General features: G+C 40.6%; 1 protein-coding gene across 1 annotated transcript; it reads right to left on the bottom strand.

The window, feature by feature from the left end:
• Positions 1-20236: 20236 nt before the first annotated feature.
• Positions 20237-25940, bottom strand: LOC125011928 (B-cell lymphoma 6 protein homolog). The gene is made up of 2 exons (XM_047591449.1): positions 25677-25940; positions 20237-24357 (listed from the first exon to the last, which is right to left on the bottom strand). The coding sequence occupies exons 1-2, from the start codon at positions 25846-25848 to the stop codon at positions 21518-21520; spliced, it is 3012 nt and encodes a 1003-aa protein (XP_047447405.1). The 5' UTR covers positions 25849-25940; the 3' UTR covers positions 20237-21517.
• Between the last annotated feature and the right edge of the window lie 326 nt (positions 25941-26266).

Raw genomic sequence — 26266 nt, 5'->3', positions numbered from 1 at the left:
ACATTCACCACTGCCTTATAAACAAATAGCCACATGTTCTTACTAAAAAAAACAACAGTTTATTTTAGTTTTGATTTAGGTTTATTTGACAAAAAGGAATAAGATGTTTTTTTTAACAATTGTGTTATTATTTTATTTTTAGTAACTTACAAGTATTTTTTCTTTTTACGAGTGTTTTTTTTTTTATATTTATGTGACTAAGCAATTTCTGTTGTGGATCAATAAAGTCTAATGACTTAGTCTTATGTCTTGTCAAACAAATTCTTAAATTATTCTGGCATTAAATTATTTTTGGTCACTTGGGGGCAGAGCAACAAACAATTATAATACAGTACTAATATTTTGTGGGGTTTTTTGTGTGTTGTATTTCTGGCCACTTCATTTCAAGAATTTGGATTCACCTTAGAGGAGCAGCTCACGGGCAACGTTGAATGCATTACATACTATGTCACTTATATTAGGTCGTATGAGTAAATGTGCACAGTTTCAAGTCCTGCACATGTTTCTTTGCCCATCTTTTTACAAGAAGTCTATTTTCATAGATTGTGAGGAGACATGCCACGGCATATATCTGGTTACTGTTGTCAAGAAGAGTGGGATCTCCGTCCAAGAACTTCCTTCCTTTACTCTGCAAATGAGGCGCTCAACATGCACCCAAAGGACGGTATAGAGGAAGCTGCTCCATGCTGTGATGCTGCTGGACTCATGGATTCCTTATCTGTCTGTAACATCCCGCTGCTTTAGGCCCAGTGACACATAAAGAATAAGAACATCTCTATTGGCTGCAGGGAATTAGTCTGTTAAAATAAAATAAAAATTTTCCATTATTTTGTCAGGAAGCTACTTTATTCAACCTGGAATTCAATCCAAATGTATATACTTAGTATAGATTCTATTACATTATTTAAATAATCGTGCAATAAAATCTAAATATATATATAAAGTGTGTAATAAAATGATAAAATTACTAGAATGTTCTAAATAGAGACACAAAGTCAAGTTACATGTAAATAATAAACCACTCAGTACTTATTGTAGTTGTCTCTGTGAAGGTGCCTCTCTGAGACTTTCACGTTGATCATACGTGCTGAGCAACAAACTACTACAATACAGTACAAATATTTTGTGTTTTTTTTGTGTTTTGTGTTTCTGGCCATTTCATTTAATTTCATTTGAAGGATTTTATTAAATCATACACAAAACAAACAAACGAGTCCCCACTGGTTATTTGTGTCTATCACTTTGGACACCTTACCACTGTAAAATAGAATATTTATTACAGAACGTATTACGTGTAAAATGTAAGCTTTGAGTATTGATACCAGGCACCTTCTATGATACATAAATATGTTATTTTTCCAGTTAAAAAAAAAAGAAACCTCTGCTACACATACTTATTCTTCATCATCTGTGAATCGTTTCAATCCAAATTTCTCTCCTCCTACATCACTAGAAGTCTGTTCTGAACGTGTGTGCTGCACTGGCTTTTAGTTTCCACATCAGGCCCATGTGGAAAGACTTTACATTTCCTATTGGAGCTGCAGCAATGTCACAAATTATCTGCACAGTACGGTCCGAGTTTTGGTTTAACTAAGCTAACTAAGCTCTGCTCCACCTCCACCAGTTACAGGGAGATGTTGGATTATACACTGTAAATTATTTAATTTTTTTTATTCATGGTTTGACGTTGTGGTCCCTGCTTTATGGAGTGGTTGCTATGGAAACTAGTAGTCGCTGTTATGTCACATCCTTTTTCTACAGCGTCAAAAAACTAACTATAACAAAACCTACGCAAAAATGTGATACTTGAACATGCATCAACATTATATCACCTACTTAAACTGCTTGAAATGACAGAAAACTTCATTGGAAAAAATATATATTTGATGTTGTGTGTTGTGTTTTAGTTTGGTCCATCCGCTACCATGGAGGGGGTGGAGCTTATGACTGCAGCCAGTCAACAGGGGGAGCTCTACTTGCGTTGGATTCCCTTTTGAGGGGCAGTTCATTTACACAGTCTACGGTCTTGAGAGTCACAGTAAAGCTGCACAACTACGGACCAAATAAACAACTTTAACGCTTGCAGCTGAGATTTGCGTAGGGCGAATCTAAATCCTCCTTATATCCGCTTGGGAAGGCCCATCAGAGACGCAGTTCAGTTGTTTATTCTTTAGCTTTCTCCAAGGCACTAAAGAAAATGCCAACAAGGTTTCCATTGTGAAAGAACAGACATCCTTTGTGTGCCCTGCCACTGAGTTCTGTGTTTCCATAGCCTTCTGCTCTCCACCCCCTAAATCATACAATATTCCTGAATTACAATGACATGTGCAGGATAGGGTTTCTCCACTCTCAGACGTTTCTGTCAGAGTGTCTTAAAGTTTTGTCTTCGCCAGGAAATCTGAGCTCTGCTCCAAACGTGGCTCTGCACCCTGACTGGAGACAATGCCTTTCAGTAATTTATTGGTTGGAAGAACTTGTGCACAGGCCATAGAAGAGGAACATTTACAATTGATTTTTAAATGTGGCATATTTTGGTGCCAGCAGCCTCTTAAGTGGATTTATGCGATGAACCAAATAAAAAGACTGAGAGTCTGCACAGTGAGCGGATCTGCGTGTGAATAATAATAGAAGAGAATAATGGAGAGCAGTGCTCATAACACTGACATTCTGATTGTTGGCTGCTATAACGTTTACCATATTCATCACATCCTTTTAGCATGTTAGCATGCTAACAATTGATTAATTGTGGAGTGGCTGCTCATACTTACTTTTGTTATTTGTCTTGATCTGATGATGGTCCTTTGTGAAACGGGAGAGTGTCTTAGTTGTTGCACTGCATTGTGATAGAGACGTGACCCTTTTCAGAAATGAATAATGCACAAATTGTCACATTGTCATACGACCACTGAGACTTTTCCTTTGAGTGTTTTGACATGTGTGAATAATATCAGATATAGGTAACTGTGTTACCTCACCGGTACGGAAATGGTTTGTTTGTGTCATGCCATCCCCTCTATCCCGGTCACTACCTTTTCCAACTGTTGCCTTCAGGCAGACGGTACAGATCAACAGAACGACAAACACACTCAAAAATAATGAGCACTATACTGTTTTCTATGCAATGACTTGTGTGTGTTTTATATGCTATTAATGTTTTTTTTTTATGTTTCTATTTATTTTGTTAGATTTGATGCACTAATTGGAGAACATTTTTAATTTCATTGTACTTGTAACAATGACAATAAAGCTCTATTCTATTCTATTCTATTCTATGCATGTGTCTCTATGAGATTCTGATTTTAGCTCCAAAACCACACACAAAAAAAAGAGGTAAAATGAAGCACAATGCCACCTTTGTAAGTGCTGTCTTTTCTTTATACTCTTTGGTTCTTGATATATACCAAATAGTTTTAATGAAGAAAAAAAAACATTTTGGAATCAATCCACCACATTGTCCAGCTATAGCTGTGGCTTTTCATCCAAACCACAAAAACCTAATTTAAAGTACAGTGGGAATCAGCCTACGCATGTGGCCGATGCCGGTGCAAGCCATTTATACTTGTTCGTTCATTCTGTAAAACCACCACCCGAACGCTAATCTGCGCTGGTGACCTTTCCTCCATGTGTTCCATCGTTATTGATTCAAAACAACCAATTAAAAAACTGCAGAGGTGGAGAAGCAGCTGGAAACGCTAAAGCAGGAGAGGAGAGGTGAACATCAGCTACGGCGCTAACGTCTGTGTAGAGTCTGCACCGTCACTGTAGCTACGGTGTCAAATTGATACAGAAGCCTAAGCTGCCTAATAAAGTGGTGCTAGAGGACGTATCCAACAGGTTTCAAAAACCAGAGCCATTATCAGTAGCATGGCCTCTCTGAAAATGCATGTTAACATCTGGTGCGTGTGAAGTGTGGGCTCCGTGGCTCCACCTGCCCACAGCTCCTGCACATTGGCTGAATCGGCTTTTCTGCTAGTCTGATACTCCAACCTTCCTTCAGTCTCCCTGCAGCTCTGCCTCCATTCCCTAAACTCCTCTTATTGGCTGTCAGAGACATGTCTGTGGTTCTGTGGGATCCTCCCATGTAAACAGGCAAGCTTTACCGCCAGCATCCTGCCAAAACCCCTCAATTTGTCACTTCCCAAAGTCAGTTGGTGTTTTGTGGCTTGCAAGGTGCTAGCAAAGGTACTTAAAGGGGAAAACCTCAGGCAAAGTGAGGCCAGAGATGGGAGAGATGTGGTCGACGGTTTGCGCTGTTTCGTAGGTGTGCTGAAAAGTACAAACCACCAGGCTGCCTCCAACAGAAACCAATGCAACATTCATGTGTTTACACTTCAGGCTTCCTTTTTTTAGTCCGGCAGATGTTGGTTCTTGGCGATTTAGACCGGCAGGTGATCATGTTACTCAAAGTTTAGCTAAACTGTGGAACTGATGGTCACTGGCAAGGCTCTGCACATCCACAGCTTGGCATCTGTGTGGTCTGAGCCACAAACCCGCCATTCATTAGCAGCACATGGCCGTGGAGGGTTGATATGCAAAGCACAGCTCCGCTCAAAAGATGCTCTCAGGAATATATTTCCACATGTCAGTTCATGTCAAAACAGATACATAGATGTTCAGTGAAAAATTATAAAAAAAAATGTTCTAATGATCTCAAACCTTGTTTAAATGACACATTATTTCACCTTGACTGCGCCTAATAGGGTCCTAACTTTAATATTTACCTGTAATTAAACCTACTTTAATGAGATGTTGTGTTTGCTATGTGAGAGGTCGGTGTTTGGGATACGTGCTGAAGAAAATTATCTTGTAAATGGTGTGATTAGGCAATTATTTTAAAAGAGAAATGCTCAAACTAATTACTGTTTTTTAACTTTTAAATGTGGAGAGGACGTTGCGGTGCAGCAGGAGAGCAGAGGACAGGAGGAGCAGTGTACAGCTGGATAAATAAAAATAAAGTGTTTTGTGTTTGTAATATTTTAGAAACCGATTCATCAAGCAGAGTCCTCCACACGTCCACAGTTAAAGTGCGAAGAGCTAGCCTGACCTAATTCACCGCAGGTAATTACCCTGAACATGATATTCACTGATTTCACAATGGCCTCAGACGTTTGTGCTTGTAACAGCTTGTCTGAGACGAGACAATCTATGGCTGTATCTTGATAATCCTGTGACAGTGTGAAACTTGAGGTTTCATGTGCACAAAAGCTGCCCAAACCTGAAACTAGCAAAATTCAAATTCAGATTTGATCAAATCTGTATAAATCTGTCTGTTATACGCATTGTTACATCGCACTGTTATAGTGTATTCATCATAACTGCTGTGTCTGGGCATTTAAGCCACTTTTAAATGGGATTTCATTTGACTCGATTAAAAAAGAAGAAATAAAATAAATATTTAGAACTGTTGCTAAACATATTTTTGTATTGCTTAGTCACAATTTACGAAATAACCGTATGAAACTTGTGGAGGGCTGCTGATACATTAATGATCCAAATACCCTTTTGTGCCATGAATGCATACATATTATACTGCATCTGTGTGGGTACAGGATTTAGAATCACCTTTTATCTCCAAGTCATCACCCTCCTCAACGCCGCACTGAAATCACATTAGTCACACATTCTCATGAACGGCTGCAGTGTGTATGACGACAATGTGTGTCTGAACAGGTACGGATGACTGTACTTTTATTATCTACTTATTTATATACATGTGTATTTATTTGAGAAATGGTGCGTCAGAATTTTTGTTGTCTAGGTGACACTGGAGCAGGAAATGGTAGATCAGCAATTTGTACAGTAAATCTTTATTTTTTCTTCTTTAAATGATGTTGACGTTAACTTTTCAAATGCTAATCCTTCCAAACCTCCAAACAAACCTCACCTTTACTTTACTTCTAAGCTCATCTTATCTGAAACAGTTACAATCCAGATATATCTAAGAACCTTTAGTGTCTCTCAGAGAGCAAAGACACTTTTCAGATGATGTTTATGATGTATAAATGGAATCAAATGGGAGAAGTAAAATCTAACTTGAAATCTGTTTCTTAATTTAGTAACAAAACAAACAAAAAGTATCCACAGTCACACAGAGTCTGCACTGAACGTAGCTGCTTTTCAAGTACTGAATAGGGTCCGTGTATGTTTTGGTCACTGGATTATCTGTTCAGAAAAGGATATTAAATGATTTTCATTTTTAAAATTCAGAAATTAAAATTGAAATTCAAGTAATTTTTCTTTTCTTTATCAGGGTCGAGAATGGATTCACAAAACTCAAAAACTGGTCTATTTTCATTTTCTAGTAATTGCCGTTTTCAAAGTAAGAGCACGTATGGGGACGATATGCAGACCTAGCACCTTAGCTTAGCATGCACCTCTCCAGAAATGTAACTACGCTCTGCGGCCAGAGCGCGAGAGCTGTGACTGGTCCGCTGTCGTATTTCCGGCTGCTTCTCCATCTTGTTTCAAATGGATTGTTTTGGATGAATAAATCTGGAACACATAGTGGAAAGGATAACTGGGGAGGCTCGGAGACAGAGACAGATTTGTATGACTCACGTCGTGCAAAATTTTAGCAAAAGTCTCAGTTGCCGTTGTTGATAGTGAAGCAGGGAAAATTAACGAGACGAGAAAAAAAACAGCGTTTGGTTTGAGTATAACGTAGGTTACACCATTTGTGTCCTGCGGTACTGTAAATGAGCCTTAGGACTTCTGAGGACGAGAGTGTGGAAGATGGTTCAGTCCTCTGACATATCAGCCACTGTTTTTATTCTCTCCAGTCACTTCTTGGACGAAAGCAGGTGGTCACACTTGTTGTTAAGGGGATCAAATCTGTGATGATCGTGAAAATGTTCCTGATATCACGATGAATTGGTGCATACGGAGAGATTTCTGTTGAGGTTGTCGGACGGCCTGGAGACTCTGTGGTTTTGTGGGTGTCTGTGGGTGTGGGTACAGAACCAAAAAAAAAAAAAAACTTTCGGACTGGATTTTTTTTGACAAAGACATACAGTTGCCTTTGTCATCTTGCACATATGTGCACGCACACATGCAGACGTGCACAGCCGCCCCCACACAGTACACACACACACACACACACACACACACACACACACACCCGCCTACACACTTTTCCCAGTACTTGTCTGTTGTCTCTCCACGGCTAATGTTCGCCAGATGCACCAAGAAACAGATGAGAGAGAGACTGACAAAGACAGGAGGAGAGAGAGACAGAAAGCAGTGAGAATAATGAGGAGGGGTTTGATGAAGTCAAAGAAAGGAGATAATAGACAGAGGTGGAAGGGAGGGGAAGGTGAGTGGAAGGGGGGAGTGGGGGTGGGTGCGTAGAGAAGTGTCTGATGATTCACGCCTGCGAGGTGAAGGAATTGCGTGGAGAGGTCAGGGAGAAAAGGGGGGAGGGAGGGGAAGAAATGTGGGGAGTGTGAAGCTCATTTGGCCGAGAGGAAGAAAACACATGCTGGCCTCCTGGTGATATCTGTGTTAGCCGTGAGAGCGCATCCGACCCCCTCGCCTTCTCCTTCTCCTTTTTCCATCCTCTTTTTTTTCTGCCGTCTCGCGTTTCCTCCTCGTTTCTCTTTCCTGTTTTCAAGCTTCTGATATGAGATCATTTATTTTCCCGTCTTCTTTCTACCTCGGGACAAGAGCTGAAACAACTAGATAGTTGAAAAAAAAAAACGTATTCTGTATCTAACAGAATGTTTTCTTTACACACACAACTCACTCATATACACCCAACAACACTGAACACTATAATAATCTATAACCATCCTTTTCTTATTGGGACCCTGTGGAAACTGCACGACTGCAAATACATCAGGCTCCAATTAATAATTCACAAAGTTGGTACGTTTTATCTGGTTTCTAGTATAGTTTGCACATAAGATATTCTAGGGGATCTAAATCTGACAAACCCACATTAGTGAGGTCCAATACCACCGATTTCAATCCCGATCAAAGTAAAAATCAGGCTGGTATCGGCGATACAGATCCGATACCGATACACTCTGTGTAAACACACCCTAACGTGTCTGGTGAACCTAAAAAAAGGAGAGTATTTCAAATTATAGCTTCATGAAGAATACAAGACACCAGAATAATTTATTTATATATTTTAAATTCTATAGTACATCGAGGTAGTGGCTCCATTTACTATATAGCCTAATACCGTAAAAGAAAAACCAAACAGAGGTTTCACAACCTCACAAAAAGAATAAGACCATTAAAATAAACTACTATAAAATGAAAACTTGCATCTTAATTCTGACTCTGTTCTCTCCTCTTCTGTCCTCCTCATCATAAGTTGTGTTGCCACAACTCAACAGTTTAGTCGCTTTCCACTGTGTTCCCACATTATCTATCGTATCGAAAGTATCGATATTTTGATTTGAGAATCGATCTCACAAACACACAAAGATCTGGTATCGGGAGCGTCGATATTTCGATCCGCTCGTCACTACACTCCACGCCCACCTTTGACACCTGGTTCCTTTACACTGATCCAGTGCAGTGAGATGTTCTTGCTTGCAGCATAAAGTCAGAACACAATCTCTTATTTGTTCATTTGGTATGGTTGGTTGGGAGGCCCAAAAAGATACTGGTCCAGTTTCTGGGCCAGTATCTTTTCTGTTTATAATAATACATTAGACAAGTACCTTTGCAGCTTATGTCATGTCCCCAAAGACAGTCTGTAAGTACAAATTTCTGTCTTGCATTTAAGACACAACTGCACATGTTTAATCTTTAGCTGTATGGTTTTGCATATCTCCACTGTTATCAGGAACAGGAAGAACCCACTGAGCTCTGAGTCCTTGTACGGCAACAGATACCTCAGCACACATGACCTTACAGGAAGAACTAATAGACATATTTCCGCCAAACTGAAACAACAATTTCTCAAGAGAAGATGTCCCCTAACTATCCGCTAAGGTTGCGCTGTGGAGTACATAATGCCATATCTGAGCCGCGTCTTGGGGGAATACTATCTTCTTCAACCGTTGGTTCAAATGATCCCAGACTGTTTTCTAAAGTCATGCATCTCATCCGTTTGTCTGTCTCACATTTCCACACATCCTTCCAGGGGCCACGGGGTCAAACCAGAACACAGAAAAAGCCCAGGAGCCTCCTGGAGATATCTGGAGAATGCCGAAACATGGCCGACAAATGAAGACACAGCTGCGCTCGTCTGAGAGCTCCCAGTCTCTCAGGAACGGGGAGTTATGAGGCCGCTCACACACACACGACTGTGTTTGCTTAGTCTCTGACACGGAAAGACAACCAACACGAGAGAGATGGGAAGAGGGAGAAAGAGAAAGGGAAGAAAAAAGGGGGGAGACGAGGGGCCGAGACGAAGGTGGGTGGGTGAAAGTCCGACGGTTGAGATCAAAGTTTGGACAAAGACGGATTCCGTGAAGAAAGAGTAATACCAGGAATATGTTGGAAGGACATGACTGTTATGGGAAAGGCCCTGCAGGCCCCATGATGCAGAACTAGCCAAGACTGCTTTCACAACACGCGGAGGCCAGACTGTACACTTGTTAGAGTCATGTGTCCATTTAAAGGAATATTAAGAAATACAAACATCAGGTGCTTTTGTTAATTATAATAAAGCAGCCAGGAGGACGTCTGGGCTGTTTCAGATAACGGCAAACATTCAAAAACGTGCTTCTTTTTACGAATATACTGGAGACTGGCATATTATAAAACTACAAAAAGGTGACTGTTTCTTTTCTGAGTGAGGTTCTGAGATTTGACATGGCCCCTGCGTGTTTTACTAGTTACACTTTTCTATTTGAGCAGCTGGTCACGTTAGCATGAGGTGCTGCTGTTTACCTGTTTACGTGTCAGGTATTATTTCATTAGTATTGATGTGACTCCCTTGTCGAGAAAAATTGTACAATGGTGTGCACTCTTCCCCACTTTGTATCGCATATTTAATTTTGTTCTGCTATAAAAAAAATCCAAATTGGATTCCTCAAGGAACATAAAATTCAATCAGCATGGCTTAACGGGTTTATTTGTTTGAAAGCCACATGTACTTTTCATGTTTGATGACTTTTAGCTGAAGAAGAAGATTTCAGACCCGCAGCCCTCGAGTCTTCAAAGCCAGTTGAAATAAAGCAATTTTGCCAAAATACACACGACCTTAACAATCAGACGATCTAGAAGGCCTAAAAATGACAGCAATAATCTATCTTTTATTATTTCAGGTAATTTATTTCAGTCCGTTGGCTGATAGTTTGGTTAGGAAAAAGAATAAAACATTTTTTTAAGACATCAACAAAACTTAAATAAATACTTAAAAACTGGCCTTGGAGGTAAACCAAGGTTTAAACACCAAACTTCATCCAAAAGGTGTCGGTGATTTCTCCTGGTTGGTGGCCCATTGACTGATGTCAATCTATAAAGACTACGCTCCTCCCCACCACACACACACATATAGAGTTAGAACAGCTGGCCACTTTAAACCTGTATGGCAACATGTTCATTTGAAGACAGGGGCTCTGTCTTTGAAGCTGTGTCACTTGGTCAGCGAGCCAACGCTTCAGCGAGCCGAGGGAGATTTACGACCTGCTCACCTCTGCTTTCCAACAGCTGCTTTCACACTATCTGCTGGTGACGGCTCAGCCGGGGAACCGATAAAGACCCACGTAAACGCCAAGAACACCACCTTTTAACAGGCAACGCGCGCACTGGCTAATTCAGTATTCGTGACGCTTTGCAGTTAATGCGCACGGACTGAAGATGTGGTTAGTGTGTGAGCCTGTAAATAATGAAAGGACGACCACTTCCTAATGCAGGTGTTGTGTGAATATAGCGTTGGAATTTAAAGTCTGATCCTTTTGGCAAACTGTTAAGCTGTGCCCACCCAGCCCAAATCCAGAGGTGTAGGGGAAAACTGATTCACGTTTAGGCTCTGAGAGCAGTCTACCAGTGAACTGGCGCCCCCTGCTGACCCACTGCACTCATTATTGACGGCAAGACTTGAAAAGGAAATCTGATTTTGATCCTTGGGCTTCTAGCTGGGCTGGACGATATTAGGTATAATCCACTGAAAGATAAATCTTTACAGTTAATCTGATAATCATAACAGTGGTTACATCCAGGTCTGCTCCCACAGTGAACGCTACAGGACATCATTCATATCATACTCAACCCAGCTGTACAAAAAGTCACCTTTCTGTAACAAATAACTCTTATTCAGGTTAATGCTTTTTCAACTATATTACTTCACCTTATAATTTATGCTTACTATGCATATACTGTATATTTAACTCTAATTCTATGTATTTTATTTATTTCATTATTATTTTTACTATTATTTTCTTTTATAATGTATTTCTTTTACTTATACTAATGTATTTTTTTTAGTTATTTAATTATAATATTTATTTGATATTTTTTAAAAAGTTTAATTTGTTCATATATATATATATATGGCTTTTTTTGACTGTCATCTATTTATATTTTTACTAGAAGTTTTCAAGTTTATTATTATTATTATTATTATTATTATTATAGTTATTATAGTTATTATTATTGTTAATGCAACTGAGCTACTGTGACCAAGCAATTTCCGTTGTGGATCAAAAAAGTTTATCCAAGTCCAGTTACTGTTTTAACTTTTAAAAAATACGGCAAAAATTCTGGTCTGTTTGCCAACTGGATGTTTGAACTTCTACATTTTATTGACACTGAGCGTAGAGACATTTATGCATCAGTTTGTATGCAAGTATTTCATTTCGGATTAATCTCAACTGATTTATTCCTCATTTCTTCTAAAGTAGCGCCGCCATGTTTAAATCCCCAGGAAATGCTTTTAAATGTTGTATTTTGTCTCGTGTTAATCATGTCACAGACTACATGAGGAAATCGGTAAATATTCACATTTGAAAACAAACAAAAATGTATTTTTGATGCACATTGAAATCTATGGTGTATTTTTTAACAGTTGGTTTTTTAATGCTTCTTCCCCTGCTGCTTTAAGGCCCAAACTTTAAGGCCTTTAAGAGCTCACCATTATATTTCTGTTTAATAAAAAAAAAAAAGTCTCACTGCGCTCTGTCTATATCACTGCAACAACCGAGCAGCACTTAAAGCTCATTATTTACGTTTGAGCTGAGGCAGAGACTCGAGCACTCGTCTCCTGCAGCAGAAGGAGGAAACGGTGCAGCCTCAGCCCAAACAAGTATCGTGACTATTACACAGCCTTTAACGCTCCCGCTTGGCTCCGAGACGGTGGAATAACTGCGTCTCGCTGCGATCAGATCCACAGTCGCTTCCCTTTAAAACGCTTAAAAAACACAGCTTTTCATTTATTATCGCACCGTGTCACACTGACAATCTGGGGATCCCGCTCCCTGTTCACTCAGAAGTTTCCATTAAACCGCCTGTCTCGCTTCTTTCATTACATTTTATTTGCTTTCAGAGCTCTTAAATGATTATACTGAGGTCATGGGAATATTGGAAGAGGGTTATTTCCCTGGCTATTGTACTACTTTTATTTGTTTTGCAGTGAAAGTACTGGAAGTCTGGAAATTTGATGAAGACAAAGAATGAGTTTAAACCTCTGTGGATGTTTTCTAGAGAATTAGGCTGATAGCTAATGTCAGGCATCAAAAGCGGAATGAAACGACATATGGGAAGTTAAAAGCAGAGCATGTTTTTTTTTTTTTTATGCCTAGACACATCGGGACATCCATATGAAACTGACAGAATGAAACCATTTCCTTTGGTAATGTCAGTTCCGGATACAGCCAACAGCGTGTGATCAATAGTTTTAGGCCGACGAGCTCAGACTTTCTAGCAACATCCACAGCCCACGGCGCACCTGTCGCTCTGGATTCACGTGCTTCCTGGACACAAATCTAACATTTATAAAATTAAAAAAAAATTAAAAAAAAAAAATCCCACATCCTGTGAAAACTAGGACTCGGTTTCAAAAGACATTCAGAACCTCTTACGCAAACAAACAAAGCCCCAGCAAAACCGGGGTCTCAAAATTGCCACGTTGCTAACCATGAAATTACAAGGTAACTTTTACAGTTTATACAGCTATAAAAACATAATTATGCACCGCGGGTTTATGAATATTGTGGCTTTTAAAATTAGGCCTCTTAGAAAAGCTAAATACCTTTCTGTTAATTTGTTCCCTCTTCCCGGGCCTTTGATTCGACCAGTGCGGGTGAGATAATCGTTTATAAATCACGGGGTTAGCAGCAGAGACACTTTCTGAGAGCGCACAAGTGTGTCGGGCCGGAATGAATATGGTTTTGATTTGGAGTACATGCCAACGCTGCAGCCAATGCTAATCGCTGGGGAAAGCTTGTGAAAACCATGATGGATTTCGCAGACATGGCTGTTGAGCTTGGGGTTTCATCACAAATCCATTTAAGCTTTTATGTAATTTGGTTAAATATACTAAATCCTTTTTATCTTTTTATGTGTCCATTTCGGACGCAGCAGACTCGCTGGAAAGTATGATATGGAAAAGGGGAAATTCCCATCGGAATCGACTTCTTTTCTGAAACTTGTGCTTGCATGTGTGTGTGTGTGTGGGTGCATGCATGTGCAAATATGCCAAAGTATAAGGGTGATGCTGATTGACAGAAGGTAAAACGAAGCGATGTTTGACCTTAGTTTGCTCCGGTGTTTTGTTTAAGGAGTTCTGCTGGCACCAGCATAAGGGAAGAGCTCAGCTTCCAGGCCTGACCGGCGTCCAATCCAATTTACACAGCGCTAACGAGAAAAAAAAAAAAAAAAAAAGATTTTCTGAAAAACAAAATGTCAGCCAGGCAATATGGGGCAGCGGCTGCCGCTGCTGAGCCTAATGAGAAATACAACAGACAGATAGAGTTGTTAACGAAGTCTTGTTTTCTGACCTGCGACGATCCCCGAGTATTTAAAGGTCTAATCCCTTTAAGCTGCCAAAGGTTTCGACCATTATTCCGGATGCTGCGTGGGTGCATTTGGGGGCTACAGTGTTGTTTTGGGGAAGTTTTCCAGCGAATTGCTGCAAGACTTAAAGAGCTGCGCCTTAATAAAAACAGCCTGCAATTGTTTTCTGCCGTGTCCTCAGACAAAACATTTGGATTTGAAATATTTCCATTAAACACATTACAGGACTGCAGAGACAGTCAAGTATTGTGCGTACAGTGTTTCAGGAAATGTTTTTCTGAGTGCAAAATGAGACATAGACTGGGTTTGTCTACAGGTGGACAGTCTGGATGGAACAGACATGGGCCTTCTGAGGGCGTCCTGTGGTGTCTGGCAACACAGTTTTTTTTGGTAGGGGCGGGCGATACTGGGAATTTTGGCATCGATTTGATAATATTGTTGATACCGATGCCGATACGTTTTTACTTGAAATGACGCCTTCGTTTAGTTGATTATGATAAAACCCGGGACAAATATTTTAGTAAATAAACCTGTTTCCATTAACTAATTACAATATAAAACAATTTAACAGAATAAAAACGAAATAATTATCCTTGTTCACAGTTCACAATTGTTTTAGAAAAAGGCAGTGAGTATCAAACCCTGTCCCATATCCCACCTTTTACGACAGGTGCTGTAGTAAATTGTGGCATGAACTCTGTGGTGATTAATTTCCTGGACATATAGAAGAGAAACTGTAACGAAAGTATCGATCTCATCATGCTAGTATCGATCCGATGCCGATACTAGCCTTGATATCGACGCCATTGATACTTAGATCGACACGCCGAGCCCTAGTTATACAGCTTTGGGTCCTATGGGTTGAGGGGAGGGGCCTCTGTGGATCATCCCACAAATACTTGATCAGTTTGGGATCTAGTGAATTTGTACTTCTTCATGTTTTTTGACTTGTTCCTAAAGCGTTGTGTGTGCGCCTGTGTCAGGCTGGTCTAAGTGCGTGTGCACGTGTCTACACAAATGCCAAGTCCGGAAGTTTCCCACCAGAAGACTGAATTGTCACAAGATGGTCAGTGTTTACTTATGTCTCCTGTGAGTGGTTTTAATGTTATGCCTGATCGGTGTATATCCCAACTTTAGCTGTGAGGCTGAAAATGAGACCCACCAGTAACGGATCATGTAATTCTCCATTAGGAGTTTTTGGACGGAAGATGAATCAGCATTTACACTGAAGTATCGTCTGATCCGCATTATCGCCACAACAGTGAGCGATCATCGCGTCAGCGATGTGCGTGCGTGTCTTAGTGCTGACCTGTAAGCAGGAAACACAAAATGCTTTAAGGGATCAAAAAGAAAATGAAAGGGATCATAAAGCAGCCTTTAAGACAGCTGAATCGAGTAAAGCCAGCAAATACAGACGACGAGTAAATAAATATGAAAAAACTAAAATACACAGACATGTCATAACAAACACGACACAAACACCAATTCAGATAGCCCTGAGTAAAAAAAGATAGAGTTTAAACAATGCTGTGTTTTGGAAATAATATGACATTCAGATTTGCAGGTTTCCCATGAAACACGATTTAACTGACACAAACCAGAAGCCGGGACAAACATCTTTGTTCTTCATCATCTCGATAGTAGTCTTTGTTTGGATTAAAACCTTTCACATATTCTGGCCATTTTCAAAGCGGACAGCGCTTCCCTGTTTCCATTAGTCACTGCCAGATATCCGTATTATTTCACAGATTGTTCGGCTGTTGCAGTTGACTGCTAGTTACAAGGTGGACGTGAAGCAAAATAATAGAAAATTATTCAGAACATTGACATGCACAGATGAAAATGTAACGGCAGCATACGCCGCTCTCCTATAGCGCTGCAGTTTACAGAACGGCAAAGCAAGAAATGTAAATATGCAGCAAAAACAAACTCAAACATCCGCCCCTTCTGTCCCCAGCTCACGGGGATTCACCAGCATGTAACAGCAACACCGCAATGCACTAGCCAAACAGGAAACAAACAGATCAACTCACATTAAAAGCAAATGAAAACTCTGTGCAGGTGGAGCACAAAGCAGAAATTAGCAGCCAGGAGATGCCAAAAAAGTGACCGAATGTGCACAGGATATTAAACTGACGCCAGCATCAGCAGCCCCTCAGCTCTAAGTATCCTCACAAAAAAGATGGCAAGACGTCGCAATGTGCACGTGTTCTTACCTTGGAGAAGCAAAGCAGGTGATGTCAGCATGAAGAGTGTTTTCCAGAGGTCATCAAGAGAGACATTGTCTTTTACTGCTTATTCTGTAGAGGATTGTGGGGTTGGGGCTTGGAGTTTGTCTATCCAAGCTGTCAATGGAGAAGAGACAGGGCAGTCTATTGAAGAGCTGACAAACAACCATTCACAATCACATGCACACCTACGAGCAGTTTAGGGGTGGCACAGGGGGAACATGCAAGCCCCACACAGAAAGGTCTCAGCTGGCAGGTAGGTTAGAACCCAAAACGCTTCTTGCTGTGAGGTAACAGCACCCACCTGTACAGCCTTCATAAATCCTTCCATAATCAATATAATAGGGCTGTTGAATAGTTTAACAACAAAACCTATTAAGGTCCAGAAGCAGCACTGCAGAAATTATGCAGAGGCTCTGGAAAAGCTGATATGCGAAGGTGGAAAGGTGCGTTTAAAAATCTAATTTCAGTGAATTTCTTATATGTGAGTGAACTTACCAGGATTAGCTCCATGCTTTAATTATATAGTGTGGCTCCATGCAAAGGTAACAACAAGTAACAGTAATGCTACTTCTGATGATAATTTAATGAAATGAATAATTTCAGTCAGTGCATTTACATGCACAGCTTAATCGAGCTATGCTCAAAATCCGACTTTCTGACCACAGCCCTCGTCCCAGTTTACATGCAAAGAGAAAATCGAATGACTGACGGAAACATGTCCTCCTCCTCCACACTAGGTGGCGATATGTGTCTTTTCAGCGTGACAATACCACGTTAATACGGTCCGTTTTCCAGTTGATTTCAAACAACAACCAGGCGGGTAATAGTACAGCTCTTTTAATTTCCTACGTAATATCCGCGCTACTGTGCAGGTAAGATGTGCGCCATCCCTCAGACTTTTCTTCTACCGGCTCTGTTTCCGGGGTTACACGTCAGTGCAGCAGCTGTGGAGCATGCGCACACGCATTATCCGATTGTAGTTCAATCAAGGCTGAGAAAACCGAATTCCAATCGCATTATCTAGGTGTCTTAATCGGATAAAGAGAACTCCAATTTTAATCGGAGTAACGTGTTTACATGCACTTACGTTGTCCAGCTAGAGTCCAATTAAGGGAATAATTTGTTTTTTTTCACATGCATGTAAACGCACTGAATGTTTTTTAGGCCAAGGACCCGCAAACTGATGAGAGATTAAGTAGAGACCCCCCTACCTACTATATGTTTTCTTTATTAAACTCGATCAAGTGCTATTTATACATGTATAATTTCACACTGAATAAGCTCTTGGCCAATTGTGGGGAACCTGACAGTCATTATATTACGTCCTTGTGATTGACTCAGCGGCGATAGGGGCGGGGCCTATTGTGTACAGGAAGCTAGTACAGGTCTTTTAGGTACATGTTTTTTAGTTGTTCCTAAAACGATTTTGTGTGTGTGTCAGGCTGCATCCTGCTGGGGATGGCTGCTGCCATCAAGGAGTGTCGTCACTATGGGGTGAGGGGTGTCTGGTCTGATAGGTGGGTGCTACATATCTAAGTAACATCCGAATGGCAGGTCTGAAAGTTTCCCAGCAGAACTTTGTATTGTCACAAGGTGTTCAGTGTCGTTCTATCTAGGCTACATGCAGACACAGTCCCAACCATGTAAAACTTGGTGGATAAATGCTTTCCAAAACAATATAAAGTGAAAAATACATTTTTATATCCCGTAGTTTGGGGCTGTACTTTGTTGCCCCGCTCACACACACCACTGCATCAGTCACACAACACAATTACAAAGCACAAGTCATGCAAGGTGATTACAAATACCTGCCTGTTTGAAAGTGATACGGCGGCGGTGGCTGGAGTCAGGAGAGGTTCGCAGCCAGCTGTGTAAACACAATCTGGGTGATTCATGAAGCCACCTGTGAGCTGCTAATGGTTCAAAAATGACACTGGAGCCACTGCAGCTCTGGAACCTCGGCCCACTGATTAACCGCCACAAATCAGACTGATAAATATACAGTAGAGAGAGGACGGTAGGTGGTCTCACGGGCTGACGAACGGGCAGTTCTTCCATTTTAATCAGTTTTTATCAGTCTGTATATGCGGCCACAGCCTGCGCTATCTGACAGCAGCCTCCGTGCTAAAATAATATTTTGAGTGAACCTTTGATTGTGCGCGAGTGTGTTTAACAGAAGAGAAGGAATGATGAAGAGATTGAAAAGTCTGTGTGTGTGGTTTTGTATTTATTAAGTTGTGCGGAAGGGGGCAGTTTTTCATGAAATATTAATGTTGTGAGAGATGAATTCAGATGAACAGGATGTCATCTTTGACCATAGTCACTATGACTCGGCCTGGGGAATAGTGTCACCAGCTACTATTTATTGAAACTGTAAACTTCCAGCGTAAGTGATGTGTGATCCAGGCCTATTTATTAAGTTGTGGTGAGAAATATTCTCATGGTGTACCAACGTTGTGGGGAAATTTTGGCTGGACCGCACAACTTTTTCATGGTTAAAACTTGTTAAGGACTGAGGTTTTAATGAGGTTTAAACATTTAATTGAGAGGATTAGGTTAGGTCAAGGGGAAGGAGAAGAGCTGAAATCTATACACTCAGGCTATTTAAAAGATTTGGAAGTGGACTGTATTAGTGGTTTAAGACATAATACATTTATTATCCTTGGGACAACACCTTTGTTTGTATTTTTTTAAATTTAGGAGCACACGCCTGGATTTTATCCTTTATTTATTTATTTTAGATTTTCTAGATATAACTACGGAAAATGTATAAATATATGTAAATAAATTGGAATGATGAAGAAGGTGAAGAGAGTCTGTGTGAATTTGGGATTAGAGGAGGCTTTTATTATTCTTGGGATAATACATACAAAAGCTTTGTTTGTACTTTTAAATATAAGAGCAGAAGCCTGGATTTCGGCTTTTTATTTTATTTATTTTTGGGGGGGGATTTCCTGGATATAACTACAGAAAATGCATAAATATATGTAAATAAAGCAGCCATAGAAATATGAAAATGCAATTAAGCAATTGCAGTGCACCCCAGAAGTATGTTTAAAGCTTATTTTTGCTCCCTTGATTTGAATCTGAGAAGAAAAGAAAAACGAAAGAAAAACATAAGTGGAAACTGTGTTTTTTCGCCTTTATTTGACCATTTACGTGCATTAACATTGAGTTATTTTACACAGGGGTGATGAAGAAATTAAAGTCTAATGTGTTGTTGCATAGCCCTTACACACCACTGTTAAGCATAGAAATGAAATGGTGTGTAAGTTGTATAAATGACCACATGATGGCAGAATGGGACCATGAGGGATTCAACACTGCGGGGGAGTGTGAGAGTTTTTCCAAACCTGCCTGCTTGGTCCGTTATGAGTTCATTAATGGGTGTGTTCTCTGAATTACGCAATGTTGCCATGGTTTCCACCCCTGAGACGACCGTTATTTTCGACACTGGTGTCAGTGAGGAGAACTGAAGGTCTGATCCTCACCCCCCCCAAAGTTCAGTTTCAGATCTTTGACGTTTAATGTAGATTTAAGGCTCAGAGATGTGAGTGATTATGTCTGTACATTTCTTTTGGTTGAAGGGAGGTTAGAAGGGCCTTGTTTCTACTTCCCCTTATAAAGGTTAGTGTGCATTAGTGCAAAGCTCAACAAGCACCTGTTTCTGAAGCAGCTCATACGGTTCAGGCATTTCTACGTTTTTGATAGTTGCAAAGAGAAATGAAGAACCACACGTGGCACACTGCATCACATCTTGAGATACACAGCGCACGTAGAAGATAACTTTTGTATCGCGGTGACACTTATTAATGGAAGTAAACTGTCACTTCCCCACAGCTGCTCTCTGCTTCTGCACCAGAACAGAAAGCAGAACTGGAGTAAAGTCAAGACTAAAAGGTGGGCCTGTACTATAACACCATGTGACTTCTTCTCGTTGTCTAGACTACTACACTCCCAGTCTGTTTTCTGTTTTGATGATAATGACTAATAGGTAGGTTACTGACATTTACAAAAACACGTCTGTGAACGGATTGTAAAACACGCAGCACACACAGTATCTGCATTTGTATTTGTAAAGATGAGGAAAGTGATGTAAAAATGTCCTTTATTTGCAAACAAAAAAGATGTTTTGATGTTGACTGTGAGTCTCAAATTCAATGATACAGATTCACTGGATTACAGTGGACGGACTGTAAAACAAGTTCACATTCACAGGAAATACAGTGACATTATACTTTCAACGGTGGAAAATATAACACTTCAGGATGGAATTTTTCTTTCTTCATGTGAAACAATTTCTGAAAGAAAAGAAGGGGTCCTGTTTATTAAAAACATGGATCTATCTAAGTGCTTTTTGAGATGAATTCAGAACATGTGCCATGTCAGATGAACAGGATATTATTTTGTTCATTAACACATTAGTGCTCTGGCTTTTTTTTTTTTTTTTTTTTTTTGAAGGCCCATGTTGTATTGAATAAATATATAAATATTGAAATTATGTTGAAGGAATTGTGCACATAGGCAGATTTTCTACACATCAGTGGTCTCTTCTTCCCAAACAGGATCTAAGGCACATGTATAATTTATTAACATGTGTAACAGGCACATGTATTTATTGAAAACACATGTATGTAAATACCTCACAACACATTAGAACAATTACAAAAACAGATTAAAAAATAAAATGTTTTTAAAAAGCAGTCAAAGCATTAAAGGTGAAGTAAGCCTTTGCTGTTTCACTGTGAGTTTTCTGCACATTAGTTTATGAGCAGTGTGTGTCGTTCTGTGTCGTTATTCGCCCGTTTTTCTTAGTGAGCTTCTGAATGTAACCGTTTGTTGAGTTTAAATATAAATAGGAATGTCTTTCTCTGGAATGGCTTACTAGGCCGGCTTCTTTTCCTCATTCTTCTTGTACAATCAGTATCATCCCATTTAAACAGATAAACAGCAAAGACATGCTATGTTAAGGCAAACATTTCTGGGCATTTAAGTACCGGCACAAAACAACGGGACTTTGTCCGTCGCTTGCAAAGGTGCTTCATTTCAATCTAAGGTCCAGTAGATTTTTGGCACATTGGTTTACATTCATTGTCGACTTCGTGAAAGAAGGTTGTGTCGATAAAATCTCAACCGTCAATAAAAGTGATTGTCACGATGCTTCTTTGTGCAATGTTTGGATGCTTTAAATAGATCTTGTACTCACACTAATTGTCCTGGATTCTTCTCATTGAAAGCAACTAAACCAAAGCTGCTCTTTGTGCTTTTAAAAGCCGCCTCAACACCTTTAAGTCCAAAGTGGGCCGTTGGAAGTCAGATAAGACACCATGTATTTATTTTATTACAAGTGTGATGCATCAAACGCACATATGTTACACGGTGGAGCTTTGTGCATCGGTTGAGTGTACGCGCTTATGTTTGTTGAGTTTTATCCAGGTGGAGAACTGTTCCTCACAGGTATTGCATTTGTAAGGTTTCTCTCCAGTGTGTAGCCTCATGTGGCCTTTCAGGTCGGTCCTGTGACCAAACATTTTGTCGCACACGCTGCACTTATATGGCTTTTCGCCCGTGTGCGTTCTGATGTGCCTCTTCAAAGTGGTCCTGGTGGCAAACTTTTTCTTGCAGTAGTTACACTTGAAGGGCTTTTCGCCCGTGTGCACTCGACGGTGATTTTTGAAAGAGGAAGAATCCGCAAACTCTTTCCCACAGTCGCTGCAGGTGTACGGCTTCTCGCCCGTGTGGATTCTCATATGCTTTCTCATATTGACGCAAGCGGTGAAGCTTTTCCCGCAGGTGCTGCATATGTACGGCTTCTCCCCGGTGTGCACCCTGAGGTGGAGGTCGAGGTTGTATCGGCGGGTGAAACCGTTACCGCAGACCTCGCATTTGAAAGGCTTCTCAGCGGAGTGAATGACTAGATGTTTATTTAAATCCCAACTCTCTCTGAACATTTTACCACAAGTTTCGCATTTGAACGTCTTTTCGACGGTGTGGGATTTCATGTGGAATTTGTAGTTTTTGAAATTAGACATCACTTTACCACACCGGTCACACTTGTATGGGTTTTTGTCGTCGTCGCCGCTGGCACCTGATGTGTTCTCGTCTTTCCTTCTTGATGATGTGCTCCTTTTGTGACGTTTCTCGCTTTGTTTTTCCTTTGCACCTCTGCTCTGTCTCCTCTTTCGTGTTGAGTAAGTACTTTCATTCAATTCTGTTTCACTCCCATCATTTTTCCTCTTAACTGATGACGTTGCCTCCTCATCAGTTGCATCACTGTTACCATTCTTAATTTGTGGTGGCTCAGTGTTTCCAACAGAACTTGTTTTCCTATCAGTGCGCCTCCTACGTTGTGTTGCTTTAGCGCTTGATTTTTCTTTACCCTCGCGGGACCTCCTCTTTGCTTTCTGATCTGTAATTCTAACTGGTGTCTTCTCGTCAAAATGTTCAATACTTCTACTGGATGTTGCGGCCTCCTCGTTGCAATTCACATCCGGTGGTAACTCTGTATATCCGGCTGATGTGCTCTTATCATCATAGCTTTTCTCATGTGGTAACAGCTCAATGCTTTCTTGTAATGGTGGGCTGTCATTACTAAAGTACTCAATCGGGGTCAAGTCAGTGTACTGAGCAGCTGTTGTGATCCACGTTGTTGTTGTTGTTGTTGTTATACTATTTGGTATGAGTTCAGTACTTACAGGTGATAAAGTTTCTTTTGGTTTAACGCTTGAAGCTGATCTGCCCTCAATGAGTATTGGTCTTGTCGTCTTCTCTGTACAATCAACACTGTCCTCTTTTGGTGTCGGCTTGGTGCATTCAGTTGATGTGATATCGCTGCCTTTCTCGAAACTTTCGGTCGAGGTTGGTCCCCCGTTTTGATGTGGTGTTGAGTCACCATTTCCTTTTAACATTATGCTTTCATTTGCATAATTCTCATTTGGTCTGATATCGTTGCATCTAGCTGCCATTGTCTCTGTACATGTGCTTTTCCCTTCATCATATTTGTTATTTACAAAACCTGACATTGTTTCTTCATTGGGTTTCCTAATTGTTGTCTGATCTGTGCTTCCATGCAGTGTTGTGGTCAATCTCTCACATGGCCTTGACTCTGCACTCTGAGATGATGTGTCATAATGACAAGCAGTATTTGGTATTGGCTCAGTATCTGCTGCTACTTCAGTCTCCCTGTTATCCATCTCGTTTGCTGTTGGCTCTGTACTTCTGGCTGATGTTGGATCCTTATCGTTGGCTTCCTCGTGTGCTATTAGCTGAAAACTTCCAGATGAAGTCAGTCTCTCATCTTGGATTTGGTCATTTGGTGTTGGTTCATTATTTCCTTTTAATCCGGAGTCCTCGTGATGACTTTCCTCATTTGGAGTGAGGCTGGTGCATCCGGCTCCTGATGGCATATTGCTACGTTGCTCATTCCGTGTCGGTTCAGTAGTTTCAGAGGGAGCTGCATTCTCACCACTTTCCTCTGCATTAGGTATTAGCTCAGGACTTAATGGTGTATTTAGCGCTAGCTCTTCAAGCATATCTGTTATGATCTCATTGTTCCATTCTTCAAACATTGTTAGCTCAGGGCAAATGGATGATGATGTGTTTTCAACAGGACTTTCCTCGTCCGGTGCCGGCTCAGCACTTGCAGATGATGCCGTGTTCTCTGGCTCAGCATTTGTAAATGATGCCGTATTCTCATCAACGCTCTCTTTATCCAGTGTTTGCTCAGTGCTTGCAGCTGATGTGTTCTCATCACTGCTTATTTTATTTGGCGTCGACTCAACATTTCCAGTCGGCGTTTCACTTCCATGGCTACTGATTATGTGACCTTGGCTCTCAGGTCCACTTAAGTCCTGAGAGAGGAGCTGTTGCTCACTGTTAGCTGCCGATGCTGCAGAAATCTCCCTCTCAGTTTCAGGTAATAAATCTTTGTCTGACATGTGGGATTGAGATGCATCTTCTTTCGCTGCACCACCAGCTTGGTCTTGCCGAGGCTGAGCACCACAGACACTTTGGCTACAAGTTGGACTGACTTTAGAGGCGCCGGCCTCCCGCTGCTGTGTGCACCGCTCTCGTTCCTCGCTGATGCACATCTCTTCATGTTCGTCTTTAATGCTTGCAGCATCTGTATCAGTCAAATGGGGCTCGTGGCTACTGTGCTGCTGCTGGTTTGGGCGAGCCTCACCCTCCTTACCGAGAGATGTCTGTGACAGCTCTAAACAAGAGGACAAAGGAATGGGACAATGATGAAATGCTCTACACATGTTTAGGCCTTGATCTAACAGCTGTGGTTCAGGAATTCTGTGTAATGTGCAACGAAAATGAAAACAGCAGTTCCTCTTACCAAGAACTAGGATTCAAAGACATGTCAACAGCAACTCTGTGTTTTTAGATAAAATAAAATAACACATCTTGGATGTTACTGAGCTATGGAAATCTCAAATTTAAATGAAACAGAATGCAATTCCCTTTAAAACTGTAAAGCAGTGGCTGTGTAAGTATTACGTAATACATCAGGGAGAAGGAGGTGTTACAGTCCTTTTTGGGCACTGGTATTTTGATCCGATGATACTAGTATCTGGTTTATTCTGTAAGGAAGTCAGTGTCTCATTACAGGTCTGTCATTTTTAATTCCTCTTTTCAGGCAATTTATTGTGAAAATAACTTTCAGGCAGCACAAACCAGTTATTTCTACTATTGCAATCGTCTTGTTTAAGTACATTAAATGTTGGTGGAGATTTAGGTCTAAAGTGTAACAATTCTCTTATCGTTTTAGATAAAATAATAATAATAAGTAATAAGATAATTATAAGTTAACACACATCAGAGGTGTCATTTAGATGCAGAGACTTTTCTCAATAAGGTTAAAATCAAAAAGGCCGTTAAGTGATCCGACCCCAGTCAATTGAATTCTCTGAATTATACGGTCATTTTATTCCTTTGGCCATTATATATATATCATTAGAATTAAAACCTTCTGGGAAATGTCACTTTAATAAAACTCAGAGCCTGAACCGTGCGATAAGATGGGAAGAGTTAACAGGGTTGCAAAACACCTGGCTAATCTTTAATCACGCCAACAGTGCAATTTACACCCTTTCATGAGATAAGACAAGGTGCTATTTTTAAGATGGAGTTAATGGACGAAAAGTACAAACACATCATATTGTACTTAAACTTGCTTTAAAGGTCAGGTGGGTGGGTTTGGGATCAGTTTGTGTATGATTGCCCCCCCTTAAGGGTACTTTAAATTAAAGATTTGACTTCTGCATGTGATATTTTATTAAATATTCTATTAACATAGGCTTAAATAACTGTTCCTCTAGTTATAATGTTTGGAAATCTTAATTTTTTTTCTATTTATGACGATTACGAGACAACACGTGTCGAAAACCAGATCACACACCTGTCAAACTGGTCTGACTTTAAGGGGAAGCTACACAAACAAAACAGTGAACGCGAATGCACCGACACATTCCGCCGCTGGAATAAATAGCAGCTCAATAAAGAAATAAAGTTGGCAATGTGACCAACCTGTCTGTTGTAGCTTAGTCTCGGGTGTAAACACTGTATCCAGCATCCTGCGCTGACGAGCGATTTCTGCTTCGTAGTCTTGAACTTTCTTTTCAAACGCTCCCAGGATTTCCTGAGCCGCCAGCGTCAGTCGATCACAGACAAACTTGCGCATACTTTGAACGGGATACATTGTCGGACTTGGACCGAGACGCTAAAACTTCATGAAAAAGTAAAAAACTCTTGAGCTGAGGGACCTGTGCTCGCACTTTTCCTGTTTACTTCCGCGTTAGATGACAGACCTGAGCAAACAGGAGACGCGGGCTGCGAAGCTAATGCTGCCCCCTAGTGGTCTGGCATTTGTAAAACATCTCATAATAAGTTGTATATTTCCAGAACAGGTTTGATCCTTTAAATGTATTTGTATTATAATATACACCAATCAGCTATGCCATTTAAACCACTGACAGGAGGCGTAAATAACATTGACCATCTTGTGACAATTCAGTGTTCTGCTTGGAAACTTTCGGACCTGACATTCATTCATATGGAGCTTAAACATGTACCACCACCGGACCAGGCACCTCCACCAAACAGAAATTACATTTCTT

This window comes from Mugil cephalus, chromosome 8 (genome assembly GCF_022458985.1).
Source record: "Mugil cephalus isolate CIBA_MC_2020 chromosome 8, CIBA_Mcephalus_1.1, whole genome shotgun sequence".
Lineage (NCBI taxonomy): Eukaryota > Metazoa > Chordata > Actinopteri > Mugiliformes > Mugilidae > Mugil > Mugil cephalus.
Note: the sequence above shows the minus strand (reverse complement) of the source record. Positions and strands in the feature narration are given on the sequence as shown.

Bases quoted from the DNA above. Each gene is read 5' to 3' on its own strand.
- LOC125011928 (XM_047591449.1), bottom strand. From the start codon at position 25,848: ATGTATCCCGTTCAAAGTATGCGCAAGTTTGTCTGTGATCGACTGACG. The intron at 24,358-25,676 runs GTTGGTCACATT...CCTCTTGTTTAG, and splicing joins GACTAAGCTACAACAGACAG to AGCTGTCACAGACATCTCTC.